The sequence below is a fragment of the Phragmites australis genome, chromosome 10 (assembly GCF_958298935.1).
Source record: "Phragmites australis chromosome 10, lpPhrAust1.1, whole genome shotgun sequence".
Lineage (NCBI taxonomy): Eukaryota > Viridiplantae > Streptophyta > Magnoliopsida > Poales > Poaceae > Phragmites > Phragmites australis.
The window spans coordinates 7342438-7355314 of record NC_084930.1 but is presented as its reverse complement, the minus strand read 5'-3'; the positions used below and the strand labels follow the sequence as shown (position 1 = coordinate 7355314).

The window sequence follows — 12877 nt, the reverse complement described above, 5'->3', positions numbered from 1 at the left end:
CATTTCGTGACACGTTTCTCGTTCAATCGAACTCGTAGCTTATTTGTAAAATACGAAAATGCATAATTAAATTGCAAAAAATACATCATTCAAACAAACTTTATTTTTTGTCCATATCAATATCCTCCTATAAATAATCTACTCTCTCATGGCATACAAAGCATTAGCAATGTTATCACGGAAGATATTCATATCTCCCTCTTCATCTCCTAATTCACTATTTTTCACCACTCCCTTGAGAAGGTATTAGCATGTAATTTTCATCTTGATCACACATGTCGAAATCTCCTCAACACATATTTCACAAAATGATTTATTGTTGATGGTATTCCAATCGGCTTTGTCAAACTCATTGATCTATTCGGTAACAATAAGCAAGATTAGCAGCCCCTAAACATGCAATAGAACAGTAGATTTGGAACATATCAAATGACAAACACTACTGACCCTAAACATGCAATAGAACAGTACATGCCATCAATCTATCCCATTACTGACCAGCCTCAATTCAAGCTATCAAGAGTAATTTGGCACATATCAAATGACAGACACTACTCTTCGGTTTTCCAAACAACAAGTCATACTATAAAATAATTGGCATGACAGACACTACTCTTCGGTTTTTCAAACAACAAGTCATACATCAAAAGCTAATGTTCGATCCAACATCAGACCGAAGGAACATGTCACAAACTTGTCACAACGGTGAAAAAAAAAGGAACAGCAACAAATACAACTCTCCACAAGAATTTCAGAACAAGTTGAAAGTGCATCTATGTCCCCTAAGTGGGTTTTGGCTTATTGATGACAAAATGATTAAGGAACTAATATGTTTATCGAAGTAATGAATAGGTCTTAGTCTTAATTGTGAAGACTTACGATGGTTGACGCCCCTCGAAAATAAAAGAGAAGCAATGAGTAGTACTCAATAGGATTTAAATTTTTTATCTTTAAAATTGAGTCTAGGGTAGCCGTACTATTAAGAGGGTTGCATTTGTTTGCTGTCATGGTGTCTCAATGCTCAAGATAACCTTTAGAACCAATAAGTTGAGAGACACATTCACCCATGAACAACGGGAAGTTTGGCAGAAGTTTACTGAGTCCGGAGTCTCTGGTGTTCACCGGATACCCCGATCCTCAGTATTTAGGTCGGAGTCTCCGAGATAGACTCCGCCAGAAAAGGCTCGGTTCCGAATTTTTATTTGTCCGAAGTATCCGATGTTCACCGGACACTTCGGTAGTTGGTGAGGTTTTAAGCCGAAGGAGACTCCGCCAGAGATCGCTCGGTTAAGTATTTATTTTTGTTAGAAAAAGACCGGAGTCTCCGGTGTTCACCGGATACTCCGGTAGGGAAGGAGGAATCACATAAAGTATGCTTTCCAGTCCAACCCCTCAGTACTGCTCAAGGGTTGACCTGTCCGGCGGTTACCAATTATGAGTTGGGCGCTTTCACCATTCAGCAATATTTTGGCCGGAGTCTTCGAGGGAGACTCCGCCAAGGGTTGCTCGGTTAGTATTTATTCTTTTATTAAAATGAGACCGAAGTCTCTGGTGTTCACCGGACACTCCGGTACCTGGAGAAGCCGGAGGGTCCGTCAAGTCTCCGGACCTTGTCTGTGTGGTAGCCAAGTCTGGGCCGGAGACTCCGGTGTTCACCGAAGACTCCGGCAACTTAACAGAATTGTAACGGTTAGTTCTGACACAATTTTGTGACCGTTCTGACGTCGTTTTGGATTTTAGGCTGGAGACTTCAGTGTTCACCGGATACTCCGGGGTAGGTGTGTCAGAACAGTAACGGCTAGTTTTTAAGAGTGAGCTATATATATACTCTCACACCACCAAACATTAAAGGCTTGCTGTTGCTGCTGAGCTCCACATTCACAAAGCCTTCCAAGAACATTTAAAAGCCCTCCAAACATCTCTAGTGCTTAGTTTTGTTTTAATTTTGTGAGATTGTGTTTGGAATGAATTTAAGACACTTGAGCATTGAGTTCATCATCAAGTATTCGCTGTGATCATTTGTCTTGGAGCCTTGTGCTCCTAGATGGCAAGGCATCGCCCGTAGAGCACCCAATCATTGTGGAGTACCACGGGAAGTTTGTAATCGACATCAACTTGAGTAAGGAAATTCTAGCTTGATCTTTGTGATCGCTAGAAGAGGATAGGGTTGGAGAAGACCCGACTCTTTGTGAGCTCCTCAACGGAGATGTAGGCACCTCTTTGTGAGGTGGCCGAACTCCGGGATAATCCCTTGTCTCATCTTTTGTGCAATTTCTTTTAATTGTGTAGCTTTGGGATTTTCCCCCATACAATTAGTTTTTGTGATAATCTTGCTAGTGTTTATTGTTGTTTAAGCTTTGTGCTGTTATTAGATTTAGTATCACCTTTTAGACTCTAGTTGTTCTTGTTATTTTTAGTTGTTCTCGAGCTCTTGTATAGACCGGAGACTCCAGACTAGACCGAATACTCCGGACAGACCGGAGTATCCGACCTTCACCGGAGTATCCGGCATCTGTTTAATCCGCTGGTTAGTTTTAATTTTCAGAAAAGCCTATTCACCCCCCCCCCCCTCTAGGCACTTTTAAGTACATTCACAAGTGCTGAATGAAAGATGAAAATATATGTACAATTTAAGTGTATCTTCTCAGTTTGCAAACTCCCTACCATTTCATTTTTCTAATGGTGAGATCACTTTCTAGGACTATCACCAAGGGGAAATGAGGTACATAACTCCAACAAAGCAAACAAATTAAGATTCTACCAGAAATGAGCAAACAAATGAGGTGCATTAAGCAATCTCAATTAGGAGGTCATTTTCACTCTCAAAAAGGGTCTTCTCCCAGAAACCTAATAGCCTAGCAGCACAACAGTTTACAAATCGATCTGTTCGGCTACTCTGGCCATCAATGGAGCCCTCATCGCCACTCTCGTGACTTTCACCGTCGTTGTCAGTTTCCATGAACTGAAGAACGTTAGGCTCCTTGGATCCCAGTCTAGACGTCCCACCTCGCGGTTTGTATCCAATGGGCTGGCCTCAAGGATACTAATGTGGATCAGTCCACCTTGATCGTCCCAACGGTACACCATAGTTTTGAAGGTGATCTCAGAGCCAATATGAGATGATGTGAAGATAACTGTCGGTGAATCAGAAACCAGGGGTCCTCGAATCCCGAGGCCAGGCCAACAATCCGCCATGTGGCGCCGTCCCGCGGGGTCACCTCCGCGAGGTAAAAAAGACTAAGTCCCTAGAGAGGGCGCTCGGGGCCATAGTCAGTGGTCCCCGAGTACCCAGGTTCCCCGATGATCTGTGAAGACTAAGTGACGGGAAGAAAGTGCTCGGGGAGGTAGACGGTGACCCCCGAGCACCCAAGTCCCCCACGACCAGGAGAACCAAGTACCGGGAGGGGTGTGCCCGGGACTGCGAGCAGTAACCCCCCGGGCACCTGAGTACCCCGAGGGCCCACTGAAGGAAGTTCCGAGAGAGAGTGCTCGGGGCTACGTGCAACAGCTCCCGAGCACTCGGTTCCCCGAGGATCCGTACAGCCAAGACCGGGAGAGAGTGCTCGGGCCGTGAACAGTGGCCCCCGAGCACTTGGTTCCTCGAGGACCAAGGAATGGCGCTCTCGGGAGAGAGTGCTCGGGGAGGTGAACAGTAACCCCCGAGCACTCGGTTCCCCGACGATCCAGGAAGCCCCCTGACAGTGACCCCCACAGGGGTCCAGCGATGAGGTGTCAGCCAGTCAAAGGCCCGATGCCGCATTTAAGAGCGCGCGTGGCCTGTCACTTCCAACTACTCCCGCCACGCTCGGTGTCAGTTCCTACCATATTCTGGCAGAAGGGCGTGGGGACATTAAATGCACGGGTCCCATCCCGTGCCATCCGGCGCGCCTCGGGATAACGTCGCAAGGGCCGAGGTGTTCCATCTGCTGCGTTGCTGTGGTAGGAGAACAAGACAGGGCGGGCACGCTGGGCTGCTCTGTGGCCGCCTGGTGGGCCCTCTCCACGGCGCCTGTTGCCAGTGCCACTATAGCGACAGATGACCGGGCGCGGGGTGCGTTTTCAACCCCCAGTCACTTCGCACAGAGGCTATGATGACGCCCTTTCCATTTATGGTGCCTTGGAACTCGTGCCCTCCCATTCAGGGCACGCTACTGCCGACGGGTATTTAAAGCAGCCGGCAGCACGGACAAAGACAAGTGGAAGTGGAAGTTGAAGTTGAGGCGAGACATAAGAGAAGATCGAGAAGGTCAAGAGCACCCAAAAGCCAACAGATACACACAGATCGAAGAACAAGGAGCCCCAGGCTCTAGATAGACACATTCTTGTAACCAGCAACATTCTTGAGGGACATTCTCAGGGCATTTATAGCATCCATACAGGAGTAGGGTGTTACACCTCCGTGTGGCCCGAACCTGTCTAAACCCCAGTGCATTTACTTCATTCCGCACTAGATCATTCCACCCTGCCAGCTATCGCATTCATATCCATTTATTTCTCCGGCAAACTTATTCAGGATCATCTCCCAGGCCGAATCTCTAAAAAGGGGTCCCTCAGGATCCCTGCGACAGGAGTTAACCCTCCGACAATAACTGTCGCCGACTCGAAGTGATCATAGAAGCCGGTGTCGAAGAATCCGACATGGACATGCACTTGAGACATGATCAATCTTGAAAAACAGATGAAGCCCCCTACCTGGCACATCAACTGTAGAAGATTAGCAGCTAACAATATATCTGTAAGTAAACAGGGGTACCTTCGAGATCAGGAATCGAGCAGGAAATAAGACACGTGATATATACAGGTTTGTGCCTCCGGTTGGAGTAATACTCTACGTCCTGTGTGGATGTTGTTGTATATTGATTGTCTCAAGTATAAGCAATGTGACTAGATATATTACAATATAGTAGATCAGATCTAAGCTAATTTAGAGTTGAAGTCGTCGAGTATCTCCGATGGCTATGGTCTTACTACCGCTTAAGTTGAGTTGCATATGCGTTGATCCCTTCTTAGGGTTCTAAGTCCCTATCTTATATAGGGTCTTGACGTTGTCCCGCCGTAGTTGATAGAAAGTTTTTTGTTTTATTGGCCAAGGGAAAGCAACTAAATTTAATCTAGATACTAGTCGTACTCGAGTCGGTTAACCCGATCAAGACCTTCTTAGTATAGGTTTTTGAAATCGCCGAGTATACTGAGTCCCACGTATTCAGGTTTGTAATATTTAGAGTTGTTAAATATATATATGATATGCCATATCAATATATGATATAATCACTATACAAATATAGAGAGAGAGTTAGATATTCGATAATTTTTCTTGATCGTAATACATTACTTTATTTTAACAGGATCACCACTTCAGCACGATGCAGCGCTTGAAAGAGGTGCGAAATGCCTGACGTACCCCTGCGCCGCTCGTATCACTCAACAGTCACCAACAGACCAATTCCTCGCCTCTACTCCACGGCCACAACCGACAGCGCGAACGCAGCCTGATAGCCAATCAATCCACTAACCCCACACAACCCCTCTCCAAATTCGAGATTCGTGAGGGGGCCATCCGCAAAAGACCACACAGACCAACTCGCCGGCCAACACTCGCCGGCGCGCCGCTCCCGCCATGGCCGCCGCCACCGCCGCGGACTCTGTCAAGCAGCCGCTCCTCCACCGCGCGTACCCGTCCCGCGCCGCCTCCGCCTCGTCGCCCTCCCTCCCCTCCGCCCCGCCCGGGGGTGCCGCGGCCCGCCGCTTCCCGGGCGGCCTCGACGTCCCCAACCTCAAGAAGCGCGGCGGCGGCACGCGCAGCTGGATCCGCGTCGAGGCCGCCTCGGCGTCCGTGCAGACGCTCGAGATCGACAAGGCCACCATGATGCGGCGCTGCGAGCTCCCCGCGCGGGACCTCCGCCTGCTCGACCCGCTCTTCGTGTACCCGTCCACGATCCTGGGCCGCGAGCGCGCCATCGTCGTCAACCTGGAGCAGATCCGGTGCGTGATCACCGCGGACGAGGTGCTCCTGCTCAACTCCCTCGACAGCTACGTCCTCCAGTACGCCGCCGAGCTCCAGCGTCGCCTGCTCCAGCGCGCCGAGGGCGACGAGCTCCCCTTCGAGTTTCGCGCGCTCGAGCTCGCCCTCGAGGCTGCTTGCTCCTTCCTCGACGCCCAGGTGACTATCAAACTCCTAAATTTTGCGCTGTTTGGTTTCGTCGAAATTACTCTTGCGAGGATTGATTAGGCCATGGTACGATGATACCATTCTGTGTCAATTGTCATTACTATTGTGCTTTGGTTCGATTGTTCAATCAGAGCGGGTTCAATTGACCCGATTAGTGCAAATTAAGTCTTACATGGTGAGTGACTGCGCCTTTGGGTCACTGTTTTTGAGCTTTGGCCATGATTCTGGCGTGACTTCTGTAGGTGCATGTTCGAAGGTTTTGTTCTTTGGTTTCGTATTTTCTTCTCGACTGTTTGTTGTTACATCGGTTATAATTAGAAAATAAAGTAGTACCTAGCGATAATAAAGGTTTATTTCTTTCCTTTTGGGGGGTATCATGTTGGGTATGGTTGGATCAAAATTTCTGAGATCACTGCTGGTTCTAGTTTTTGTACGATGATTAGAATGGCTGAATTTGAGGTCAATACATGAAATAAATAAGACATTTTTTCTTCAGTTATTTCTCCTGATTAACAGAGATAAGCAACTATGTTTTTCCCCCTCTTTGATATCTACTAAGATTATAATGAACAGTTGCATCAGTCTATTTCTTCCATGATTATAAGTTCAGGTAGTAGTAGTTCTATCTGATTTCGAATCTGAAGCTAGAAATTGAGATGAGCAGCATAGATTTTGAAAGGGGAAAAAATTATGTAGATGTTGAACAAAAAACGGTTTATTTAGATGCCTTATTAGATGATGCAACATTGAGGCGGTTTTTGCTACTTTAGGTTTGATGTCCTGGTGCTGAGCTAAAGTAGTTTGTCTGACTGTGTAAAGGCTGGATGTTTCTTTAAGAGGAGATTTAACTAATTTGGTGCATGTTAACTTGTTAAGGACAGTTAGACATACACAACATTAACAGGAAAATACAAAGGGTTTACTCTAAAACATAACTAGTTTTTATGTGCAGATTCTTTTCTTACCCAAGCAGTTTCTTTGATGCCTTCTCCCCTTGGTAACTGAGTAATTGATGCTTTCTTCTATAAAACTTCATAGGATTTACTTAATCGATATTTAACTTTTTAATTATCCTAAGCACAATAGTCAAATTCGTGCTCAGAAAATGTAGTGGTACCTTTTATTTTATGTTTCAACCCTTTGCAATGAGGTATTTGACTTATGCATTTAGTGAGTCACTTACAGGATCGGGACTCTTTCAGAAGTGGGTAAAAATAACAGTGTATTTAATCAACATAAATATATAACACCAAAAAATGTAGGACTTTCAGCCTACTATTTTTATCATATTAATTGATTCGTAACACATCCTTTGTAATCATAACCGTGAAATTTTACAAGTGGTAGTAGTTAGTTTTCATCACAACCTGATTCCATAGCCCAGCACATCAATTAAACAGTGACTGGTTGTGTCTGCTGTGTTCGGTTGTGTTTTGGATGAGTTATGTGCAGTGTAGTATTTGCCGTCTAGTCGCTGTGCTTTTGATTTGAGAAAAGCAGTTCATAATTAGTTATGTATCCAATGATAGATGTAAAAGTTCTTTTGAAAAGCAACCACGGAGGCAACAGGGGCTTAAATAGCCTTTTACTATTTTTTTCTTTCTAACCGGTAGGAGAGTTGCCTGTCATTATATTAAGAAGAGAGAAAAACAAAGCAAAAGGTCCATACAATGCCAAAAGAAAAATAAAACGACACAGAAAAAACCCGAAGAAAGAAAAGGACCACACGGTCCAACAGACTAAGCACACCCAAGCGCCACCATCATGGAGGAACACGACCAGCACAAAAGAAACTACACTAATAGCTCCAACAAGCCCTTGGTGCACACCGTGACCCAAAGTGCTTCCTCATCCCAGATGTCATCTTCCAACCTTCTCACATCCGGCCTTGCATCCTCGAACACACATCCATTGCGATGTTTCCAAATCATGTTGAGACCCCTCTTGCGCTCCTTGGGCACTATGTCAGCAGCTCATCGCCACCACTCGCTGAAACAATCGTCTGCCGGTTGTGGGGAAATTTGAGGAAGACCCACCCGGTTGAGGATGTTGAACCACACTTGGCGAGAGAAGACACACGAGGTGAGCAGGTGCTGCACCGTCTCATTATCTTGATCGCAAAGAAGGCATCGTTCAGGGTGCGGCAAACCACGACGAGCTAGGCGGTCTGCCGTCCAACATCAGTTCTGAACTTCCAACCACAGGAAAAAGTTACACCGTAGTGGAGCCCAGGTCTCCTACAAGCGCTTCCAAGGTTCAAACCTGACACCGCCAAGAAGAAACATTGGTATGTCGACTGCACCGAATATTGTCCTGAATCCAGCGACGAGCAAGCCACGCCTTTTACTGTTGGCATTGTTATGTTTGTAAAAGCTACGAACAAGAAACATCACCAGGACATGACTATGTCAATACCATGCAGTTATTTCTCAAGCACGAAGTAACACAGGTCACAAGTAGTTTTTCAGTTCATGTTGTCTGAAAAAACTCATGACTGATGTTAGGCTATAGGCTATAGAGTTTTAGCTATCAAAATGCTATGTTGCTATTGATCTTATGCATTAATGTCTGACTGATTGAAGCAGCCACTCGTACATGATCAAACTATTTGAAATTGTCTTGTGTACAATGATGCTGGCCTCGCTGATAGTAATTGAAATCGGAGTATGTGTAAAATATGCATTTTCTGCTTTTCAGGCAGCAGAATTGGAAATTGAAGCATATCCATTGTTGGATGAGCTGACATCGAAAATCAGTACTCTAAATTTGGAACGTGTCCGGCGATTAAAAAGTAGACTTGTAGCTTTGACAAGAAGAGTTCAGAAGGTAAATCACATCCTAATCTGAACCCTACTTTCTTGTTCCGTATCATCAGTTTTGATCATGTTTCTAATTGTCATTGTGTCCTGCAATAGGTCAGGGATGAAATAGAACAGCTAATGGATGATGATGGCGATATGGCCGAGATGTATCTCACCGAGAAAAAGATGAGGATGGAATCATCTGTCTTTGGTGATCAGTCTTTGTTGGGATACAGTTCAGCAGCCGCTGGGACATCAGTTTCGGCTCCTGTATCTCCAGTCTCGTCACCCACAGAATCACGGAAGCTGGAGAAAGCTTTCAGCTTGTGTAGAAGTAGGCATGACAGTGTGAAGAGCTCAGATAACACAATGACAGAACATATTCAAGAGCTGGAGATGTTGCTGGAAGCATATTTTGTTGTTATTGACAGCACTCTCAACAAGCTGACTTCGGTAATGAGCCACCTATCTTCAATAGGGGAAATTGGTTGGTGCTCAGGGGATTTGGCGTCCCCTTTTCACAAAAATACGACTAATCCAAGATGTTGAAATGTTTAAAAAGTTCCATAAAAAAATCATATATGTAGTACACATAAACATAAGCAAATGTGCAGAAATTCAATTAAGATTCATCTCTGATATTGAGATTCAAAAATGACCAGTGGTACTGTTAGCACATGATGAACAACGTCGGTTTCATCTATTTTGTTTTTTGACATCTAGGATGAATTTGAAATTGATTTTTTTGCATTCTTACTTAACTTTACAGGTACACCATACATGATTTTTTGACGAATTTGCGAAACATTTCAACATGCTGAATTCGCTAAGGAAAATTTGTCTAGGGGGACACTATTTTTTTGTGAATTTGTCTGTAGGACACTGTTAAAAATTATCTCGTCTGTAGAACACTCGTTTTTTTATCACACCAACAGTGTCCTACAGACCAAGCCACATTTTATTAGTGTCCTGTAGAGAACGTGCGAATAGCACGGTAGTAAGATCTCTATGTGTGAGGTTACCGGTCAGAGTTCGAACCTTGGTTCTCGTAAAAAAAGGTCTCTCGCTTTGTGTTCTCCGTGGTCGTGGCACGGTCGCTTAGCGATAGCGTGCAGGTTGTAGCCGGCTTTCAAGGTCTTTTCTTGATCTTAATGTAATGCCTTTGAGATGTCTCTCCGCTTGGGTTGAGTTTTTTTTTAGTGTCCTGTAGACAAATTGCCCAGTCGTTAATGGAGACGCTGGGACACCTGGATATAAAACTCTGCACTCCTTCAATATATCTAGTTATTTTCAGTACTAGGCGTAAAGGGGTCTGATCCATTTTCCTTCTTTCAGCTGAAGGAGTACATTGACGACACTGAAGATTTTATCAACATTCAGCTGGTACATCAACATATTTGATACTCTCATTCAAGATATCGGCACATTGGAGTTTTGTGTTTCTCACATTCGGCTCAATGGTTACTGATTTGCCATGAATTTCATGTGCTCCCAGGACAATGTGCGGAATCAGCTGATCCAGTTTGAGTTGCTGCTAACGACGGCAACATTTGTTGTGGCTATTTTTGGAGTGGTCGCGGGGATATTTGGGATGAACTTCGAGTCTTCAGTTTTCAAGATACAGAACGCATTCCAGTGGGTTCTCATCATTACTGGAGTGGTCGGTGCTTTCATCTTCTGCTGCTTCCTTTGGTTCTTCAAGTACAAGAGACTGATGCCTCTATAGAGTACATACCTTCCATAGGACCAATGAATCAATTGATCGTCTCTCAACCTTATAATCTGTAAATTTACCATTCTTTTAGAGATTTACGGCATACCTACCGAGGATTCGGATGAAAATGTATTTTTCCTAATATGATGCATGTGCTGTTTAAGGGAATTTTACAGTTTATAGAAATAAAGAATAAGTTCATTTTACTTGCTCGAACTATTACGTTTGTCTGTATCACATGTATCACATTTGTCTGGATAACCTTCTGAACTTTTAAACCGCCTATTTTACTTTTCTAAACTAAAAATACCGTCCATTTTACCTCTCAAAGTGGTTTTTCTCGGTGGTTTTACTGACGTGGTGGCTGTTTCGTCACGTGACAGTCCTACTCAGCGTGTTCGGTCAGCATGCTGACATTTGCATTGCGTAGTAATTTGATATTTCTTTAAAAAATAATTCATAAAAATATATTATTCCGAAAAATAGGTTTTATATTTAGAAAAAAATCCAAAAAATATATAATGATTTAGATAAATGTTTTAATGTGTTTTTAGCTCTGTTTTTATTTTTGTAAATAATATTTAATATTTTTCTAGTGTAAAAATTATTCCAAAAATGTTAGAATAAATATTTTAATTTGGAAAATAGTTTTAAATATAGATTAATTCTGATAAAGTTTAAAATATATTCTTTGATAAAATAAATGCTTTTAATATGTTTTGTTGCAGATGAAATTAGTTTTAATTCTAGAAAAATTAGGTTTAAATCTAGAAAAATAGTTTTCGTCATTTTTAGTCGTAGTTTCGCGTCATTTCTAGCCGTTTAAAATTCGTTTAGCCTTACTTTTGTGCATATTTTGGGCATATTTGAGCACATTTGAGCACATTTTTGGTATATTTTGGGCACATTTACCACATTTTGATCCTATTTGGGTATATTTTGATCACATTTGGTCATATGGCACATTTTGGTTATATTTGGGTACATTGTTAGCACATTTAGACACATTTTGGCACATTTGGCCATATTTAGGCATATTTTGGGTACATTTGGCCATATTTTGGACATATTTGAGCACATTTGGTACATTTTGGTATATTTGGGCACATTTGGCCATATTTTGTCTAAATGTGCCTAAAATATGCTCAAAATGTGCCCAAATGTGGCTAAAATATGCCCAAATGTGGTCAAATATGCCTAAAATGTGCCCAAATTTAGCAAAAATGTATCAAAAATGTGCTCAAAATGTGTTTAAAATGGACCCAAATGTGCCCAAAATGTACCCAAATGTGACAAAATATGGCTAAAATATATCAAAATGTGGCCAAATGTGCCCCAAATGTACCAAATGTGATTAAAATATGACCAAATGTGTCCAAATGTGCCAAAATATGCTCAAAATGTGCTCAAATGTGTCAAAAAGTACGGCTAAACTAATTTTAAACGGCTAGAAACGACGCGAAAACTACGACTAAAAATGAAGAAACCTATTTTTTTGAAATTAAACCTATTTTTTCTAGAATTAAAATTAATTTTATATACAACAAAACATATTAAAAATATTTTTTATCAAAGAAAATATTTTTAAACTTTATCAGAATTAATCTATATTTTCTAAAACTAGTTTTCAAATTAAAACATTTATTCTAGCATTTTTGAATAATTTTTATACTAGAAAAACATTAAATATTATTTACAGAAATAAAAACAGAGTAGTAAAAGGAATATTAAAACATTTATCTAAATCATTTATATTTTTTGGATTTTTCTTCTAAACATAAAACCTATTTTTCGGAATAATCTATTTTCATGAATTATTTTTCCTTAGAACAGTCGAATTACTGCACAACGCTGGACACGCTGACTAGGACTATCACGTGGTGAAATAGCCACCACATTATTAAAACTACCGAGAAAAATCACTTGGAAGTAAAATTGACAGTATTGATAGTTCGAGAGAGTAAAATAAACGGTTTAAAAGTTCAGAGGTTATCCGGACAAACCTGATAATTCTAGAGAGAAAAATGAACTTATTCCTGTAAATAATATTAATCAGTTCTACCTCCAAGAAGTTGCTGTACTATTGTTTCTTAGCATTCCGGTTCAGTTCTGGTTCTTCAAGAGAGGATGGCTTCACCAAAATAATTTTAAAAGGAGTTAAATTCTGTTCAAAATAATTTAAGAGGAGTTAAA

The 12877-nt window shown here is 42.3% G+C and overlaps 1 protein-coding gene across 1 annotated transcript; it reads left to right on the top strand.

The window, feature by feature from the left end:
• The first annotated feature begins 5415 nt into the window (after nt 1-5415).
• Nucleotides 5416-10903, top strand: LOC133883396 (magnesium transporter MRS2-B). The gene is made up of 5 exons (XM_062322712.1): nt 5416-6160; nt 8867-8995; nt 9085-9423; nt 10306-10353; nt 10466-10903. The coding sequence occupies exons 1-5, from the start codon at nt 5618-5620 to the stop codon at nt 10694-10696; spliced, it is 1290 nt and encodes a 429-aa protein (XP_062178696.1). The 5' UTR covers nt 5416-5617; the 3' UTR covers nt 10697-10903.
• Nucleotides 10904-12877: the final 1974 nt, after the last annotated feature.

Bases quoted from the DNA above. Each gene is read 5' to 3' on its own strand.
- LOC133883396 (XM_062322712.1), top strand. From the start codon at position 5,618: ATGGCCGCCGCCACCGCCGCGGACTCTGTCAAGCAGCCGCTCCTCCAC. The intron at 6,161-8,866 runs GTGACTATCAAA...TCTGCTTTTCAG, and splicing joins GCTCCTTCCTCGACGCCCAG to GCAGCAGAATTGGAAATTGA. The intron at 10,354-10,465 runs GTACATCAACAT...ATGTGCTCCCAG, and splicing joins ATTTTATCAACATTCAGCTG to GACAATGTGCGGAATCAGCT.